We start from the raw sequence: 20,164 nt of genomic DNA, 5'->3' as shown, positions 1-20,164 counted from the left end.
GGAGGTGTGACAACCTCAAGGCTCTAAAAATGCACACGTTGCACTCTTTTCCTTCGACCGAGTTTTTGTCCCAAAAGAAGGGTTTTACCGGTAAGGTTTTTAACAATGCAACGTCTGCGAGCTACCTAAGGAAAATTCCGCAAATGCTCAAAACTTCTCTTGCAGACAACTTTTGAATGATGAAGGGCACTCTCCCAGAAAGCCACCCGCTTGAAAAGGTTTTGAAACACCAAACGGGGTTCCTGTAGGGAAGCAATGTACCAGGATGAATGGTCGAAAGAACCATACCCGTATAGTCAGGCTCCCGTCGGCAAATATGTGTACTATCGTTCCAACAATCAAAAAATATCTTTTGTCAAATACACCTTCGCAAAGTAAGATAACAATCCCTGCACCAAATGCATCCCAAAATACTCAGAGACTTCGCGTCAACAATTTCCCGCACGATCCCAGGGTCGGAACTCCGGGCTCATAAGGCCCCAACAAGGCAACTCCGAGCTCACGGATAACGGCCTTTGAGCCTAAACAAACTCGATGACTCGGAGATTGTCGTCAATTGCCATAAACTGGAAAACCCAAAACTGTAAGACCCCGAGTGGGCAGACTCGGTATAACTAGATCTATTTTACATAGAAACAAAAACTATAAGACCTTAACAGACATGGAAAACTGTAAGACCTCAATAGGCATGGCAAATTGTAAGACCTCAACAGGTATGAAAAACTGTAAGACCTCAACAGACATGAAAATTTTGTAAGACCTTACTACATGCATAAAAATCAATCCCGAAGTTTAGGCTATACGTTGCATTTGTAAGAATACCGAAAGGGCATACCCTCGGTGTAGACACCTAAACTATCACTCGGGATCAAAAATGGCTCCGGCCAAACACATATGACTATGGTTAATATGGCTGCTCCAGCCAAATTAACGCGACTCGGGGACGCCCGACTATCGCTAATAAAATCGCAGGCCATTACTTCGAATATACTTAGAAAAACACCGGTTAAAACAGGCTTCCCTCAATAGGCAAATGGGCTTCGACCATGTCAGCTCCAAATCACAAAGGTTTCAAGCTACTCAGCCTATGAGCTAAAAGCCTTTCGAGGTGCTCGAACATCACCGTTAACAACTTAAAATCGAGGTTCTTCCCGAACCGATGACGGGTCAGGCAAAATCATTTCAAAAAGACCTAACGAGAGGAAAACAAAGCCTACAAAAAGCCAATGTGCAAAAGCATAAGTACCATTGCAATGCGACTCGGAGACTGAACCCAAAATAGTTGAAACAACAAATGCCCAAGGGCAAAGAATAAGAACAATTATCATTCGCCCATACAGGCATAGGAGATTAGAGGTCAGGTAAGCTTAAGTCAAAGGCTGACTCGGAGACTAGGCCTAAACAGCTGGGCAAAGCACAAAGGCCCTGATGCATACCTGCATAAAAAATCGCACTTAAGAGCCTCCGGGCCTATCTAGTGAGCTTAGGATCCACAAGGCTCCCGCCAGACACCTAAGCCAGCCCGCCTGGTCAAAAGCAATGCAGAAAGAGATACAAAAAAGATAAAGCTTCAAGTTTTCTCTTATTTACATATGCTAAAGGCGCGCTCCCCATCTACAAACGTGCTCTGCGAATAGCAAATACAAAGTGGAAAAAATTATGCTCCGCTCCAAAAGGTTACGGCCTACCGACCCCAGCTTCAATCGAACTCTTCTAAGAGGACAAAAACCCTGGCGCTGATCTCTTCAGGCATCCCTCCTTGGGATCCACAAACAAAAGTATCCCCTGATCCTTTCCTCACGATTGAGGGCCCGCTCCAGCTCAGCTCGGACATTAGCGACATCGTTCAAATGGATCTCTATTTTCTTATTGGCCTTGGTCCGATCCAATGCTGCTTCAGTCCAAGCATCGATAATCTCGACCCAAACCTTCAAGGGATCAGACCCCAGCTTCGCGATCATCTCCACTTGAATCGAAACTTGAGCCTGCACCTGAGCCCTCAGTTCCCCGCAAGCGTTCCTAACTCGGTCGGCTTCGCCCCCAAGGTACTCCTGAGCCTTTGTCTTTTTTTCTCTCTCTGCAATTAAGGAATAAGAAAAGCCTAACCTCAAAGGTTAAAAAAGTGAAATGCTTACACGAGAGGTCATCTGCCCCATCAAATAGCTCTCGTAACTCGGGCTCCGGTATGCCCCATATCGCCAGTACATCAACTCAACCTCCTTCTCCACGCTAAGCAGCCTAAGGGACTTACCCTCATCTAGAGATCTCCGAGGTCTAGGCCCATAGGGGAGCCGCTCAAACCTGAGCCTATCAAAGTCATGCAGAGGGAAAACTTGACAAAAAAGGGAAAACACGAGATGTGGAAGAACTGTGCCGAAGCTCACCACGAAGCAAAACCGGCGGACTTCCACGAAGGCCGAAGCACATTCCTGCTGGCCTAGCCCCCTCGGCCTTGGAAAGAACCTACCTCGGTTGAAGCGTGATCACTCAGAGGAACCACTGCTCCAAAATAAAAAACTTCAAGAACATCAGGCTCAGACGATGTTCTCTCACCAGATACACGGACCCATTCATCCTCCCCTGGCTCGGAAGCCTACAAATCCTCCCTCTCTCTGGAGGAGCACAACCTCGCCTATGAGGGACCATCCGACACCTACAAAAGCCCGTATAAACATGACCGAAGAAGGAAGACACAATTACTGAGTTCGCCCCCGCCATAGGCGGAGCTGGCAAGGCGCAGGGCACGCCGCCTAAAGAATATTGCTCCATTTTCCAAACAAATAATATAGACTCCTAAGGTATAATACCTACGGTCAGCACCCGCGCAGAGTGACTCGCTCATGCCCAGTCTCTGCCGTCCCCGACAACAATAATTAAGGGCGTGATCGACTGGCACTATGGAATCAATAGGCCCCGATGGCCCCAAAAATTGGGGGAGGAGCTTCTTCCCCCCTACAAATTAATCTCATAGTTGCCACTATAGCAGTCGCAAATTTGAAAGACTAAAAGGCAGGGAGACATGCAGGCGTGTTGATACCAGGAACATGACACGAAAAATGGCAACTGCGTGAGACAGGGTAACCCGTAAGAGGGCGAAAATAGCCTCATGTCATACATTGGAAGAGCTGCGATGATTCGAAGCCGACCAAAGACGCCAACCAATAGCACCATCTCCAACCTCGAGGCGATACTCAACTTCAAGAAATCTTCGTTAAGAGAAACCAGTATGTAAAGAAATAAGCACTTTTGAATGACACCCGTACAAACCGAACTCCGGGTGTTGTCCAGAATGGCCCAAGTGCGAGAGAGCTTCTGCTCAGGGGCTACTTTCAAAAAATCACCAGCATCCCCCACCCACGGTTCCCTGAGCAAATTTCTTCTTAAAAGTCATAATGAGGCCCGAAAACACTATCCTCGCTTTCACACGAAGTCAGTGTCCCAGCGGCCTGAGGTCATTGGCCTTATTCAGGTTCGGTCCCAGGGACCCGCAAAAAGCCCCATGCGAGGCTGTTTCCATCAACTGAAGGCCGGAAGGAATACTAGCATCCGGGTTTAGTATTAGCAATGACAAGACAGGATCATGCATTCAGAGTTGCCACAAACATAAAGAAATACAACAAGTATCAAAGGGAGGAGGCAAGGAAATATCTTTGTATTCATAAAAATGTTCGCTTACAATGGTCCTCGAGGGTCCTTACATATGATTACAAAAGCCCACAAGGGGATTCTTACACAGAAATAAAGAAGTTCGAAGATATGCATACAATAAGAGCCTAAGAATCTAGCCTATTCCCAAAATGCGGCATCTCTGGCATCATCTTCCCAGGTGTATGATCTCAAAGACAATATCTTCCAAGTTCGATCCCCTCAGAGACCTCATCCCGATCCTCTTGGAATGGCATCTTCAAAAGGAAGGATATATAAGAGGAAGGCGAGGGAGAAGAGCAAAGTGACGAAGGAGAGGCCGGAAGAAGACAAGAAGTGGTTGGGTAAAAAATTTGGCTAGTACGAACTCCGCCAGTACTACCATTATAAGGCCACTTCTTGAGATATTTCCTCGGCCCGGGGGGTAACAGCCAGTAGAGATTGTCGCCATACCCCCCGGAATCCAAAGGGGGTGTAACACGCCAAGCCGAGGAAGGAGGGTGAGCAGCGGTGTATAATCCGAGCTCCCTCTTGAGCAGCGGTGCATAATCCAAGTAACTCCTTGGGTCGGAAGAAAACGGTCCCCTGCTTCATCGCCCCGAGCTAACTGAGACAGGAACAACAACAACAACAACAGCATCACAGCAGCACAACTTCATCCAACCGAAGAAGGATCGAGAGTTGGGACATAACACACATGATGTAAGATCTCGAGGCCGTGGGCCTCAAACATGATGAGACGACAATGACTAAAATGGCAAGAAAGGAGGAAAGTATGGGTATCAAAGGAAGCTTGGATGAAAAACTGATCATAAAAAGCCCCATTTATAGGGGGAGATCAAAGTAACCGATGACGCCATTATCTCCCTCGAAAAGCGTAACAGCAGGCGCAATCAATGCATTCATGGGAGCTGAATTAGTGGCAATAATATGACCCTGAAGAACAAAGAGTCATGACATATCGGATGATCCTGAAGAAGCAAAAGGGTGAAATGCCTCGACACTTGTAAAAAGGGGGTTGTGCTATCGGCATGACATCATTACCAGAGCCCGCGAAGTGGGGTCTCAAAATCATTTCTTATCGCTTCCCTCTAAGAAATGCGGAGACTATCTATGCACGGTGAAATCGAAGGAACGATTTCTCATTGACAAAATTGCTTCAGTTGGCCACCTCAGAGGCTTGGGACCTCGAGCCGATCATTTTCCTCAAGATCTGTCGATACCTGGCCGAGGATATCATCAGCTCAAACCTCGACAAACACGGGAAGCTTATAAAGAATGCATCCGGGGTCGATTAAGTCTATTTGAGCATCTCGACATCGGCCCACACAGACGTCATGAAGCTAGTTAGATGTCCCATCCCATTTTTCTTTATCACTCAACGTATCTTGTACTAAGTTGGGGCTCCCTCCTCTTATAAAAGAGGAGTCATTAACACTCTGTGAGGCATAGCTCCAAGTACTCTACATAATATCAATAATATCTCTCTCTTTCTCCTCTCTAAACTAATTGCTCGAGGTCACTTTAGCATTTATTATTTTCTTACTTGTTCTTCATTTATTCCTCGGTACAGGCCATAAAGAGCCTTGCTTGATCATACCTTAACCGTTATCCCATTACCGACTACCCACGATAACTCGACCTCGAGCCAGAGATCGACCTCGAGGTCTTTCATCGACCAGTCCGAGGCTCAGGCTGCAAGCATCTCAGTTTGATTACTGCCCCGTTTAGCTTGTGTTTCTTCAGTAAACTTCATATTCTTAACATCAACTGCTCTAACAACTAACGTAAAAATAGATCACGTATTTTTAGAATCTCATTTATATATTTAATTATTGTTACTATTTTCATGGTAAATAGTTTGGCGCTCACCGTGGGGCTAAAAATAATAGTGATTATTTTCTTGCTGGTTTCATTCCACAAATGCAAGTTATCTCACACTTTTTCTGGTCCAAGATCTTTCGATTTTAGGTCAAAATATCTGCCTCGGTAAACAGAGTCGAGAATGACAACCTCGAACACCACGGGGAAAACGGTGTGGCTATTTCGACTGCCAGAACGCAACTACAGAATCCCAATAACGTGCCCGAACCGATTCTAGCGGATGCAGATTTACAGGATGCACAACAGGTCGACGAAACCTCGCGCACCGACAGAAGCATACGGCATAGTGCCCGACAGGAAGCCCAAAAAACCCCAGTCCGGGAAGAACAGGAAGTTAGTCTTCATGTTATTTTTGAAGTATTTTGCGTCTATTGTTTTCCACTTGACAGAGGGTTTGATTGTATGATGATGGTAAACTAAAAGAACTGGTACAACCCCTCGCACTCATCATGCCTAGGATTTTGATGGAAACTGGCTAGTTTGCAGATTTAGGCCAAGATGTGCTTATGAAGAATGGCCCTCAGAGCATATTATGGATGTGCGAGTCATTCAGCAAAGGTATGTTAAATGTGCCATCCATTATGTTTTACTCATTTTTGTGGTTTCTTTAATAATTAATTGTGTCTTGGATTATTGTAGTGAAAGCAGTAGAGCATATCCAGTGAAGGTTATTGACTTTCTGCTAACTGATACGCCGTTGGATCAGCTTAATGACAAGCGAATGGAGTTGTTCAAGGAAACATTTGCAGTTGATATCTTCAGGGGAAGGATGGACCTTTCTTAGTTTTATAATTAAAATTTCAAGATGTGTTTGTCATGGGACGAATTTATTTGGTGAACTTGTAGTAATTTATGATATTTGCATCTACCTCTATGTGATGAAACTACCTTGCTGGTTATTAACTGTCGATGCTGTAATTTTTGTTTCGTTAGCACTTCCTTATGTATTACAACAAGTAGCTACTTGGTTGCATAATAGACAATGTGTCTAGTAATAAACTAGCTACTTGGTTGTGTACTAGACAATGTGTCTAGTACTAATAACTTGATCAAATATAACATTGCATCAGACATAACCCAGAGGTTGTGTAATAGACCTGGGTCCATCAATAAACTAGCTACTTAGTAGTGTAATAGACTCAAGGTCGCGTTTAATAACTTCAACAAATTTAACATTATATCAGTACAACATTACATGATCCAAAATACTTCCAACAAAATAAACTTACAGTAATTAAACTATTCCTACCAATAACAAATTAATGTTCTCCTTCTCACTTCATCATCCAAGCTGCCACAAATCTGACAACGACGCACAAGAGCATTACTCACTTATTGAGCCTATTTCATTCATCTTAACCATCCCTCCAACTGTACAATTTACAGGAATATGCCCTCCCTCCAGTTCAATCTCTCTATCATCATCATCTTCCTCATGAACATTTATTGCTAATATTTTTTAAAGTTCATCCACCTTGATCTGCAGAACGATCTTTTCATGTTTAAGAGCGTCATTTTCACACTTTAAACTACTAATATGATCAGCAATCTTTAGATCTAGCAGATCATCGTCCCATTCCCAAAATTGACATCTTTTACCTTATCAAATCAAATGGGAGAAATAATTTATTTGTAAAATTAGATCCCTAAAATTAAAAAAAGGCAAATATGTGGAATTCATCTTACATTAGGTTTGAAATATTTTGAAAAATGCCGACAAGCATTCACTGAAGTTGTAGCTGTAAATTGGCTGACAGATATGCCACAGTGACATTTCGTTCTCGACCCAAAACATGCACTCAACCCTTGACTCATTTTTCTTCAATTGTTTGAGTAATGTTTTTTTGAAGAAAAAATTAGGGTTGTAATGTGATCAATTTTATTTGAGATGGCAAGTGAAATGGGTAATTTAAAATGGGTCAAATGGGTTAATTTGAGTAGGTCAAAAAAATATAATTGAAATGTGATCAATTTTATTTTGATAACATGGCTGATCAAATGGGTAATTTTAAATGGATCAAATGGGTAATTCCAATGGATCAAAAAATATATGGTTAGGAATAGGCAACATGGACGTATTTTAATTTACTGAACAACACGAGATGTCTTCCATCAATCACTAGTCGCCGATAAACTTCTTTAATAGTTTATAAACTCTGAACCCTAACCCCAACCCTGAACACCAAACCTAGATATTCAACATAAATCAATTGACTTCCTGAATGGGCGAGTGTCAACTTAAGGTTTCATCCTCAACTCTTATTGCGGTCGAGGGTAAACTAATTGTCGAGAATTCACTAAAATAAGGATTACACCATGTTCGACCTTGATTTTTTTTTATAGCGTTTAAACATCTTATTGAACATCATGTAACATTTAAAGTTATTATACATGGTGTTATATTTCATACCATTAAGAGTCGTTCATTCTAGAACATGTAACAACTCAAGAAGCAAGACCTCTAAGTATAAGAGTGTTGTCAAGTTGTCACACCTCCTTTTTACTTACACCCCCGTAAAGGGGTACAAGGGAGTTTTCTCCAACTTAAAGTGACAATCGAAACGGGATTATTTATCTAAAGATTCAGAGTCGCCACTTGGGATAATTTATGGCATCCCACGTCACTAGTTTAAAATCCCGAATCGAGGAAAAGATTGACTCTGTATTGCAGTCTGCGAACACAGAAATTCGGGTAAGGAATTCTGTTAACCTGGGAGAAGGTGCTAGGCATTCCCAAGTTCCGTGGTTCTAGCACGGTCGCTCAACTGCTATATTTGGCCTATTATCTGATTCTAATACATGTTTTAACCTATGGTACAATTTTAACTCTTTAACCGCTTTTATTCAATTATATCTTTTTAGGAAGATTTCAACGTTATTCAAAACATGTCTTGAACCACGTCACATAAATGCACCCGCGATCGTCGACACATTTCATCTAACATTGTTGAGATTTGGATTTGGGTCACATAAATGCGCACCCGAATTTAGGAAATTATGTACCATTACTTGCTGTCAAAACCTATTTCTTCAACTACAAATTTTTTCACTAACAACATAGAATGTGTTATTTTAGAAAGATACAAAATGAGAAAAGCCCATAAAATACATGGAGTAACAACTTAGAGAGTCCTGTTAACAGCTTGAAGATTGCCTAATGATTTAGGCTACGACTCAAGACACGCAAACAAAATTCACAAATGCTCAACTTAGCTGCTTCAAATCCACACCTCATTGCCAGTCTTGTTCCTATGTACAAAGCACAAACCACACCTCTCAACTGAAGGCTTCCCCAAGACTTAATTGTTGCTTTTAACTACACCAATAGACCACAACAACATGGTATTTTCGGATAATTAATTTTTAATAAGAAGAGCAATTAAATAACATGGTTAGCTGATTTCCTTAATCTAAGCAACATCAACTTTTTAAGAACATAAGAGCAAACACAAAGTGCAAACAAATATTTCGGTTAAACATGGACAACCACACAAGTTGAAAATTAAAGAATGAACAAGAGTCAGAATTGGACCTTTAATTGAGCTTTTCTAATTGAAATTATCCTCTAACCGGTACACCCAAGAGATGTCGACAGCCAAAATAGAATTGCAGCAATTGAAATCTGATCGGAAAACAAGCACAATAAAAGAAACTTCGGCAGGAACCACAAACGGCAACCTTAACTCCGAATCGTACTCGAAAACACTCCGTCTCCGCAACACCCACTCTCTGTTTCGATCTTCTTCTTTTGGGGATGAGAGTAAATAATAAACTGATTTTTATTTAAAATATTTTTTAGCTTCTCTTTATGAAACTGGAATCTAGAGATCAAAGCAGAGATAAAAAATATTTTTCCGAAATCGAATGCTATACTAGAATCAGAAGATATGCAGATTCGTCTTATAACTTGAAACTTTGCATAGCCGAAAACTTGCACGATGTATTTTATCAATTAGACTCAGATTTTCGGGACCCATTTGTGAATTTCTACACTTGGATGAAATTAGTCTCCTGGAGTGGAAGGAGAAAGATCGAGAAATGGGAGGTGGAATCTTTTATAAAAATGTGAAATCAGTGATTTGAGAAAACATCATTTAAGCTTTTGGGTCTCTGACATGCTTGAAGAATGCTCAAGAAAGATATGAGCTAAGATTTTTGTTCTTCTCCAGAGATACGGCTATGCTTCTCTTTTTGAGTATAGGCTAGGTCTAGGAATTGAAAACTTAGGGTAAGGTTTCTATAATTGGGTATTTTATATAGAAGTGGGAAGGGATGATGGCCATTGGATTAGAATGAAATAGATGGCTAGGATTAAATCTTGCACTTAAATGGGTTAATGGGTTGGGAAGAATGGGCTAAGGGTAATTGGGTTGGACCATGTCTTTTTGTGTCTCAATTTTGGGCTAAGAAGACTCCAAAAATTATTATTTAAAACCATAGCTAAATTCCCTTAATATAAAATAACTATACTACATGATGCAAAAACAAATTCTAATTAATTAAACTAAACTATATTAAAATATGAAACTATTACATATTTTTTGTATTTTTCAAGATTATATAAAGATAAAAATAAGGTACTATTTTTGTATTTTTTTTTACTTTATGAAAGGTACATAAAATAAAATATATTTTTGTAATTTTTATTTTCTTGTAATAAAATAGAGTAAAAGAGTAAAAATGAGTTGAAATAGCTATATCGGGCCTAAGTTAAATATTTACATGCTAAAATTTGAAAAATCTTGGGGAGGGTCAAATATTACATGTCTACAGTTGCCACTCTTTGACTGGAAACGCGAAGAGTTTTTAGACAAAGAATGACTAGACATGTTTTTTGACCCGACCCTTATTTAAGGAGACCAAAAACTAAGAGAGAAGGGAATGTGACCGAGCCCTGGTATCTGAGCTGCATACATATCCTTGGCGATAAAGGAATCAGGCCACGTGTAGTTTAGAGGTGAGTGAGATGATGAAGTATGCCGAGGCGAAGAGCCGGTCGAGGTGTTGTTCCGCCGAGGATCCGGTCCGCGGTCCTGATGTTACATCAAAAATCAAAACATGAAAAAGACTAGCTAAGCCTATCAACTACTAGTTACAAGATTCCTATTTATAAGTCTTCTGAAGCTTGATCTTGAGTCTTGAGTGGTTCTTCATGCAGACTTTAGATTTGAACCTTGACGCTTGCTAGTTGCAGGTGCTAGTTCGTTCTTTTTTAGCTTTTGGATCAAGACCGGACATGCAGTGCTTGTGACCTCAGTCATGTCTTGAGCAATCCGCCTCTTGTTTCAGCTTCTGCATTTTGGCTTCACTCCCTTTTTCCCCTTTTTCTTTTCTTATTATTTTTTTTAATTCTGGACTGAGATTACTTCCATTGATCATCTCGTCTGTTGACTCGCCTTCTTGCCGCGAGCTTCTGCTACTTCTAACTTGAACTATTTTCCTTTGAGACTTGAACTGCATTCTCTTGAAACTCAAATTGTTTTCCGTGAAACTGCTTTTCCTCGAAACTTGAACTGTCTTCCCTTGTTTTCCAGGTGAGCGCCTGATTGCTGAACTTGACCTGTCTTCCTTCGAAGCTTGAACCGTTTTCTCTTGTTACTTGAAACTGTTTTCCCTTTCACCTTGAACCATTTTTCCTTGAAACTCGAACTGTTTTCAAACTTGAGCTGTTTTCCCTTGTTCTCCATGTGGGCGCCTGATTACAACAAAACAAACAAAACAAAAGAAATTTTTTCTGCCCTAGTTTGCACTAGGAAGATTTGTGAGTTGTTAGCAAAATTATAAACCACTTGTACTATTGATGCAATAATGAAAGTAAACTAAAGAATAGACTAGGAAAACTATAAACTAAGCTTGACTAAAGTAAAAACTCACCCCATTTTCCAGGCGGCCCCCCTGATTTCAGGAAAACTAAATATTGATAATCTTAAAAAAACTAAAAATTGACCCATTTTTTTCAAATCCAAATTTCCTCTTCTTTTTTTTTTCCAAAATATCATAGGAGAAAATTCGGCAGACTAGTTTTCTATCTTAGGAGAAAGATTCATCAAACTAAGACGTTAATCCTAGGAGAAAATTCATCAGACTAGGTCCTTCTCTTTTTTTTTTTGTTTTTTTTTGTTTTCGGTATCTTAGGAGAAAGATTCATCCGACTAAGATTTCTATCCTAGGAGAAAGTTCAACAGACTAGGTCTTCTATCTTAGGAGAAAGATTCATCAGACTTAGACGTTTATCCTAGGAGAAAATTCATCAGACTAGGTTTTGTATCTTAGGAGAAAAATTCATCAGACTAAGACATCTATCCTAGGAGAAAATTCATCAGACTAGGTTTTGTATCTTAGGAGAAAAATTCATCAGACTAAGATTTCTATCCTAGGAGAAAGTTCATCAGACTAGGTCTTCTATCTTAGGAGAAAAATTCATCAGACTAAGATTTTGATCCTAGGAGAAAAGTCATCAGACTAGGTCTTCTAATTTATTATCTTAGGAGAAAGATTCATCCGACTAAGATTTTGATCCTAGGAGAAAATTCATCAGACTAGGTCCTCTATCTTAGGAGAAAAATTCATCAGACTAAGATTGTGATCCTAGGAGAAAGTTCATCAGACTAGGTTTTCTATCTTAGGAGAAAAATTCATCAGACTAAGATTTATATTGGGTGGAAAATCCATCAGACTAGGACGTTTTATCTTAGGAGGAAAAATGTGAAAATCAATGGCAAGATTTTATGCACAATAGCAAGACAAATAAAGGCAAAGATTTGAGAAACTTTCCTTTGTCGGCTCTTCTCGTCTTTTTTTTTTGTTTAATCACTTTCCTTGCACCACTTTGTTCCTGCTTCATACAAAGAAAAATTTGTCAGTTTTGAAAATGGTGGTCGGTTTGTGGCCTTGAGTCTTGGGCAACTTGGCTTCTGCTCAATCAACTTGAGTCAACTTCAAGAGGCTTTGCTCTGTATCAACCCCAATCGTTTCACACCCGGTACCATTGTATTTCTGGCTCAATCAGCATCATCCCAACTGGAGATCTTTTCTTAGATGATCTTTTCTAATATCTGAGCAATTTGTCTGTAAGAGAGAATCACAAGTTATCTTTGTTTGCGCCAAGCAGGCTGACAAGAGTCTTTTGGGGGAGCCTTTGTATGAATTCTCAAGGCATATCGACATTAACAACTGAGTTTGCTGGCCAAATTTACTTTGTACAACTGAAAAGCTGGTAGTAGATTTTGAAATCTTTTCTTGCTTGTTTTAAGAAGGACTGACTCAGGGTCAAGGACACAATGACACAAAGAAACAAATATTAACAAGAAATGCCCCTGTCGGAAGGACAGAAGGAAGAATATTTTTTTCTTTTTTTTTCAATAACTAGCATTAATAATCATGACATGCATTTTGGACTTAACAGCCGATCTATCAAACTGACCAAATCTTCCCTTTTACCATTCTTATGATCTTTGAAGTCGGGCCTATCCGTGCCAATCCTTTGCATCAGCTTCACGACTCACTTTCGACTAATGGTGCCCCGAGGAATTTTCACCAACAAGCCTCTCTAATTTATTCACTCTACTTACCGTCGCCTTACTGTGCCCGTGAGGGTTTTCACTAATAAGACTCTCTCATTTCCTTTTCCTTTTTCTTTTTCTTTCGCTTTTCTTGTGCGAGCATCCTGACAGTGTTCTATGTCGCGTGACCGCCGTTGCTCATTGCATGCTTCTCTTGGCATTCTTGAAGGTGTATCAGGAGGTCTTTATTTGGAAGGTTTTTGGATAGGGTCGGGAAAAAAGGTTAGCAGGAAGGCTCAAAGTAGACTCAAAATGAGGAGTTATGATCTTACAACTCTTGGAACCGATTCTTTTACAAGTGAAATAAAAATCTCTGCCCCAATTTCAGCTATTGGGGATTTTTTTTTGGAATATTTTTGGCTTTTCTGAATTCTTATTTGGTTGGACCGAACTGTGAGGCTGCCTACGTATCCTTTTTGAAGGAATCAGGTCGAACGTAGTTCAAACATCTGACCTAAACTATTTTTCATCTTTCGTTCTATTTCTCTTCTTCTTTTTGCTTTTTTCTCTTTTTTTTTTCCTTTTCTTTTTTTCTTCTTTTTTTTGGTTTGCCCCAGCTTCTATTTTTTAGGGCATGGACCTTTGACAATTCTTTTCTTCTCTTTTTTTTCTGAACTTTCTAAGAATTGCCCCAGTTTGTACTCTTGGGACATGGACTCTCTCTCTTTCTCTTTTTTTTATATATTTTTTGACTCTTGACTCTAAACTTGATTCCAAAAGAGGGTAGTCAAAGAAAATAACACAGACTCAAAATGGGCAGCGAAGGATATAAAGTGTTTGGATAGCAGAAAGAGGGCCTCCCAACCTCAAGAACGTCAAACATGGTATTTTTCGCGATCACAGCATTAACGAACATGTCTGTCTTCTTGGTGTGCCGTGGTCACTAGAAATTTTTTCATCCCTTAGTGACAAACTTTCCAACAAACTTCAATTGATTAAACATCCTCAATCCCGATCTTCACAATGATTTGAAGGTGAATTTTACTCGACCTTAGTTCCAAAGTATTCCAACTCTTTATTCATCCTCAAAAGTATTTTTTTTAGTTATCAAATTTCAGATTAAATCAGCTCCTAAGATCTGACCAAAATTTCCGCATGCATGTCATGTCATTAGAACTAGCGAGAAAAGAACTAGGAACAGAATGACACAAAAGGACAAACTGTATTTTATTGAGTAAAGGACGAAAGGGTTTACAACTAAACAAGCAACCCAAAATACGAGTTACAACCCCAAAATAACCCGAATAATGAAAATAGCAACAGAACAGACAGACAAGACTCATACAAACAAAATGGAGGGATAGAAGGATTTGACTCAATAAAACAAATAAAATTTGGATCACAACCCTAAAATAACCCAGATAATACAAAAAACATCAAAACAAGCTACCAAGATTCCTTCATAGTGAGGAGGGAATGACTTTTCAATTGCTAGGCTTGATATTTAGTCACAAATTTGTTCATCAGAATCAGCAGAGCCTTCTCCAATTTCAAAATCATTAACTTCAGTTAGCAAATTCCCGAGAGGAATCTCATACTCCCTGTCACCACACATCATCCCCACAAAGTGTGCATCATCATGTGCATGTAAAGGATTTTGCGCGTTATTCTGGGTGTCACTGTCTTGGATCACAATCAGGTTTTCCTGGATCATCCTTTCTATTTCTCTTTTCAAATCCCGACAGCTTTCAATATTGTGCCCATAGGCATTGGAATGGTATTCACACCTTTTAGAAGGGTCAAAGCTTCTTGCACGTGGGTCCACATGATTTGGAGGAATAAGTGCAATCATGTCATAATGCTTTAACTTCTCAAATAAGCTTGCATAGGACTCTCCTATTGGCGTAAAATTATCTTTCAACCTTTGTTCCCCTTTATACCTCTGGCTTGGATGTGGGTTATAGGGCACCTGAAAATTTTGTGGAGGCTGTTGGAGAATTTGTGATGCTCGTGCTCGCCTTCTGGGGTGTTTTAGTGGCTAGACAACATACTGAGGTGGAGCGACATAGTATTGAGGATTCTAAGGTGGATAATACTGCTCAAGAGAGTCATGGAAAACTTGAGGAGGCTGATCATGCCTTCGAGATGTTCTCCTGGGACCTCTTCTCGACCCTGATGTCATCATGATTTCTTCAACCTTCTCATTTGTGTCGCTAAAATTATCAGACTCAACCCGGACAGTTTGAGTTGCGACTTTAAAAACTGCTTGACTTATAATTTTGCCTGTCTTGAGACCATTCTCTACCATCTCTCCCATTTTGATTGCTTCTGAGAAGGATTTGCCAACTGCGAACATCATGTTTTGAAAGTAATCTGGCTCTTGCTCTTGAAGGAAGACAGTGATTAGCTCGTGGTCATCCATGGATGGCTTAACTCGAGCTGCTTACTCTCTCCATTTAATGGCATATTCCCTGAAACTTTCACTTGGTTTCTTCTTCAGGTTTGAAAGGGAAATGCGGTCTGGGCAATGTCGATGTTGTATTGGAACTGATTGACAAATGCCTGTGCCATGTCATTCTAGACGTACCAGCGAGATGTGTCTTGATCTAAAAACCATTCGAATGCTACTCCCGTAAGGCTTTTCCCAAAATAAGCCATCAGCAATTCTTCGTTTCTTCCCGCACCTCTCAGTTGATTGCAATACCTTTTCAGGTGGGCCATGGGATCTCCATGTCCAACATACTTTTCAAATTTGGGAATCTTGAAACCAGGCGGCAAGTGGACATCGGGGAACATACATAGATCTTTGAAGGCAACACTCTTTTGACCGGCCAACCCTTGCATGTTTTTCAACCGTTGTTCTAAGTTTTTCACTCTTTGGGTCATTTCTTCCTGTACCATCATTCGGGCAGGCTTCTCAATGTTTGCAGGAAGATCAAACGAGTACGAGTGGTACTCAAGAGAGTGGTACTGCTCTTGTTGTGTAGCAAATTGTGACTCATAACGAGGCTGTCCTTGACCACTGGCCCATGCTTGACACATTTCGGTCATTTGCTGTTTCAGTATTCTATTTTTCTCAAACACAATAGACTCTTGTTGAACCCTCTGACCCGGAGTCTCTTGAGCACTTGTAACAGCTTCGATGTCAGTTATCATTTTTCCTTGGATCTTGTATTTCCAGCTTACCACAAACCGACCACCTCAACTTTCTTCACAATTCAACACAAAACATGTTAGAATGGACTCAGTCAGTCCTTATTATTATCAATATTCTCATTTCTTCATTTTTTTTTATTTTTTTTAATGGTTGGTCGAACCTGATATGGGTTGCCTACGTATCATGACGCCGAATGAATCAGATCTTGCGTAGTTCGGGAAGATCATGAATAAAGTAAATAAACTAACTTTTTTTTTGACTTTTTTCTTTTATTTTTTCGAAAGAAAGGTAATATTTTGATTTTGATTTTTCTTCAGCATTTTTGCAAAGAAAGACTTCTAAAGAAGAAAGAAAATATTTTTGGAATTTTATTTTTGAATTTATGAAAGAAATTCTTCTAAAAAAAATATTTTTGAATTTTAAATTTTCTTTTCAATTTTGAAAGAAGAATGAAAATATTTTTGTATTTTTTGATTTTGAGAAGCAACTAAAAGAAAATATTTTTTATGTATTTTTTTCAAAAATTGAGGTCTCAAAGAAAAACTTTTCTAAAGAAGGAAGTAAAAGAATTTTTTTTTTTGGATTTTTGAAAATTGGGGTCTAAAAAAAAGACTTTTCTAGAGAGGAAGTAAAGGAAAATATTTTTGGATTTTTCGAAAATTATGGGCCAGAACCGATGAGGTTTGCTTACGTATCTCACATCCGGTGAGAATCAGACCCGTGTAGTTCGACCATTTTTGGCGGAACAGAAAAACATGACACCTGAAAATTTTGGCTCGTTTTGAAATGATTTTTTTCCCTAGAATTTTGGCAGATTTTCAGAATTTTCTAAATACCTACCTCTCACTTTTTGTTTCTCTTTTCTTCTTTCTCCTTTTTTTTGATTTTCTTTTTTTTCTCTTTTTTTTTCCATTTTCTTTCCCTATTCTAGAAGTCAGTCAACATGCAAGCCGAAACAGACAAATACGCAAATAGCACGTAAGATGCATCAAGATGGTCTTTTGATTTTTGGGTACTCCTGTCCTAGACGGACCCAACCCCTGTGTTGAGTCCCCAGAGTCAAATGCATATGATGCAAACAAGCGTTCCTACTAGGGATCCGGTATGAGACTTTGTTATATTAGGTTTAAAACCTGGGTTTATTGTTCTAGACCTAGCTTCCCCGAGCGGACAACTCGAGCTGAGGGGGGGGGGGGGTACTGGTAACCAAAAGATCATCCGGCTTTGCAACTTGTCTGAATCTCGTTCTATTTGGAATAAGACTCTAACAGAAAGAAGTCACGACCAGCGTGCACTCCTCGGGAGAGATAAGAGAGGGGTTTTGTAGCAATTTATTTACATTCAGATAATATCAAATCGATAAAAGCAACATTTAGCATATTATGCTCAAACATGTACAAAAATCAGATAATAAATAAAGCCAATCATAACAGCTATTCTAAGATCAAATTCTTAAACCCTGAACCGAAGTTCTGGGTTTGCAATCCCCAGCAGAGTCGCTAGAGCTGTCACACCTCCTTTTTACCTACACCCTCATAAAGGGGTACAAAGGAGTTTTTTCCAACTTAAAGTGACAATCGAAACAGGATTATTTATCTAAAGATTCAGAGTCGCCACTTGGGATAATTTATGGTGTCCCAAGTTACCGGTTTAAAATCCTGAATCGAGGAAAAGATTGACTTTGTATTGTAGTCCGCGAACATAGAAATCCGGGTAAGGAATTCTGTTAACCCGAGAGAAGGTGCTAGGCATTCCCGAGTTCCGTGGTTCTAGCACGGTCGCTCAACTACTATATTTGGCCTATTATCTGATTCTAATACATATTTTAACCTATGGTACAATTTTAACTCTTTAACCGATTTTATTCAATTATATCTTTTTAGGAAGATTTCAACGTTATTCAAAACATGTCTTGAACCGCGTCACATAAATACACCCGCGATCCTCGACACATTTCATCTAATATTGTTGAGATTTGGATTTAGGTCACATAAATGCGCACCCGAATTTAGGAAATTATGTACCATTACTTGCTGTCAAAACCTATTTCTTCAACTACAAAATTTTTCACTAACATAGAATGTGTTATTTTAGAAAGATACAAAATGAGAAAAGCCCATAAAATACATGGAGTAACAACTTAGAGAGTCCTGTTAACAGCTTGAAGATTGACTGATGATTTAGGCTACGATTCAAAACACACAAACAAAATTCACAAATGCTCAACTTAGCTGCTTCAAATCCACACCTCATTGACAGTCTTGTTCCTATGTACAAAGTACAAACCACACCAATATGATTAGTAAACACATGATAAGTATAAGGAAAAATAATAATCTTATGAGCAACCACACTTATCTACTAGATAACAATAATGATTACAAAATACTCATATTATATACCTTGAACCAACTTAATAATGACATTAGAAGAAAAATTTACGATATTTTAATTTCTTTTGAAATAATTAACATAATGGAACAAGGATATACAACACTAATTCTATCAGAAGAAATAGATATCTTAGATTTATATGAACTAGACTTATATTCAGATTAATGATCAGCTACGAATATCTCAAATACTGGTTACAAACTTTAGAAAATATAAATTTATTATCTAAATTATTAAAAGAAAATATAAAAGAACTTTCAAGATTAATTCCGCTTGCCACAAACTACTTACACAAACTACTTACAAAATTGTCCTTTGCTTACACGGGGTAGTAAACCACCAAATTTTTGGACTTCATCCATATCTCCTTGTCGTAGTTCTCTTGAATTCGCATATATCATTAGTTGATCTCTTGAGTAGTAGCTCCAGATAGCATTTTCTTGTAAATAATTGTTGGCTAGTTCTTGGATAATAGTTGTTATTCCAATTATTCTTTTGTTGGCGTAAAAACCTGGTATCTCGATTTTTGGTATTTCTGGTTGTTGTTCTATTTCTTCTGGTATTATCATATCTCGTGTCAATCCTATTTTTACAACCTGTATAATAGGTTTTATTTCATCGTATAGTATCTCAGCTGGTGCTGTATAGAATTTTATAAAAAATAGGTTTCCTTTTGTAATTCTTTTAGATGTAATAAATGCTTTATATAGTTCCGGTATTCCACTTATCTCTTCTCCATCATAGGTATATACCGTGCTAAGTAATCCGTAATTGTAACATGCTTTTACTAAATTGGCTCTAGTTTTTGGCTGTGCAATAAGTCTATTATATCCTTGGAGTTTTTGGGTTATATAGTCCTGTGTTGGATCTGTTGTAGTAGTTGCTCTGGGGTTAAGGTTTAGAAATGTTTGGATTTTGTATATATTTTCAATATAGGTCTGGGTAATATGGTTGTATATTTTTTTATTTTGGTGTAGGCTGTTGACATAGGTTGAGGTTTGTGGTGTTGTAACTATTGTTTCTTTTGGCCTTTTCGGAGTAATTGGTTTATCAAATATGTTGTTTAAATTGACATTGGTATGTGGCTTCTTGTTAACTTGTTTACTTGTACCTGCAGCTGTATATAAGCAAACTTTGTTATGGGTTTTTTGGAGTTTCCCAACGTCTCCTTCTAACTCTGGAAGTTTTGAGTCTTCCGATCGACTTAGCTCCGCATCTTTATAGTTATGCTGCTGACTTGGCTGGCTTTTCTCTAGCTGTTGTAATCTTTTTCCCATACCATCCATCTGTAAAGATAGAGTAGTAAGGATTGCAAATAAATCTTTTGTTTCTTGGCTTTCATCAGTTACTCACTACATGAGATCCAAGCATAAAACCACACCGACTAAGGCTCATAAGCCGTTGAATACTCTCTTAAACGTCCCAAAAGCACCACATTCAAAATACTTTACTCTAAAGAGACTTCCTGCGAATTTAAATATGTTACCTTCACCTTCTCAATGCTGATAAAAAGAATCCCATAGTTGATATAGAAGTACCACAAGTCTTGACACCCTCTACTGCAAACCTCAATTTCTAGCCA

The 20,164-nt window shown here is 39.0% G+C and overlaps 1 protein-coding gene and 1 long non-coding RNA gene across 3 annotated transcripts; both read right to left on the bottom strand.

The window, feature by feature from the left end:
• Positions 1 to 6,655: 6,655 nt before the first annotated feature.
• On the bottom strand, positions 6,656 to 9,769 carry LOC142162821 (uncharacterized). Of its 2 annotated transcripts, none has more exons than XR_012694255.1 (2): positions 9,062 to 9,769; positions 6,656 to 7,009 (listed from the first exon to the last, which is right to left on the bottom strand). It is a non-coding gene; the product is annotated as an uncharacterized LOC142162821 (long non-coding RNA). The 2 variants fall into 2 exon arrangements; XR_012694256.1 differs by lacking the exon at positions 6,656 to 7,009 and adding an exon at positions 8,516 to 8,845.
• Positions 9,770 to 18,328: 8,559 nt separating this feature from the next.
• On the bottom strand, positions 18,329 to 19,868 carry LOC142163346 (uncharacterized). The gene is made up of 2 exons (XM_075220620.1): positions 18,975 to 19,868; positions 18,329 to 18,373 (listed from the first exon to the last, which is right to left on the bottom strand). The coding sequence occupies exons 1-2, from the start codon at positions 19,866 to 19,868 to the stop codon at positions 18,329 to 18,331; spliced, it is 939 nt and encodes a 312-aa protein (XP_075076721.1).
• Positions 19,869 to 20,164: the final 296 nt, after the last annotated feature.

This window comes from Nicotiana tabacum, chromosome 8 (genome assembly GCF_000715075.1).
Source record: "Nicotiana tabacum cultivar K326 chromosome 8, ASM71507v2, whole genome shotgun sequence".
In the NCBI taxonomy this organism is placed as follows: Eukaryota; Viridiplantae; Streptophyta; class Magnoliopsida; order Solanales; family Solanaceae; genus Nicotiana; species Nicotiana tabacum.
Note: the sequence above shows the minus strand (reverse complement) of the source record. Positions and strands in the feature narration are given on the sequence as shown.

Coding starts and splice junctions, on each gene's coding strand:
- LOC142163346 (XM_075220620.1), bottom strand. CDS start 19,868: ATGGATGGTATGGGAAAAAGATTACAACAGCTAGAGAAAAGCCAGCCA. Junction 18,374..18,974: donor GAGATCAACTAATGATATAT/GCGAATTCAAGA, acceptor TTTGAATCGTAG/CCTAAATCATCAGTCAATCT.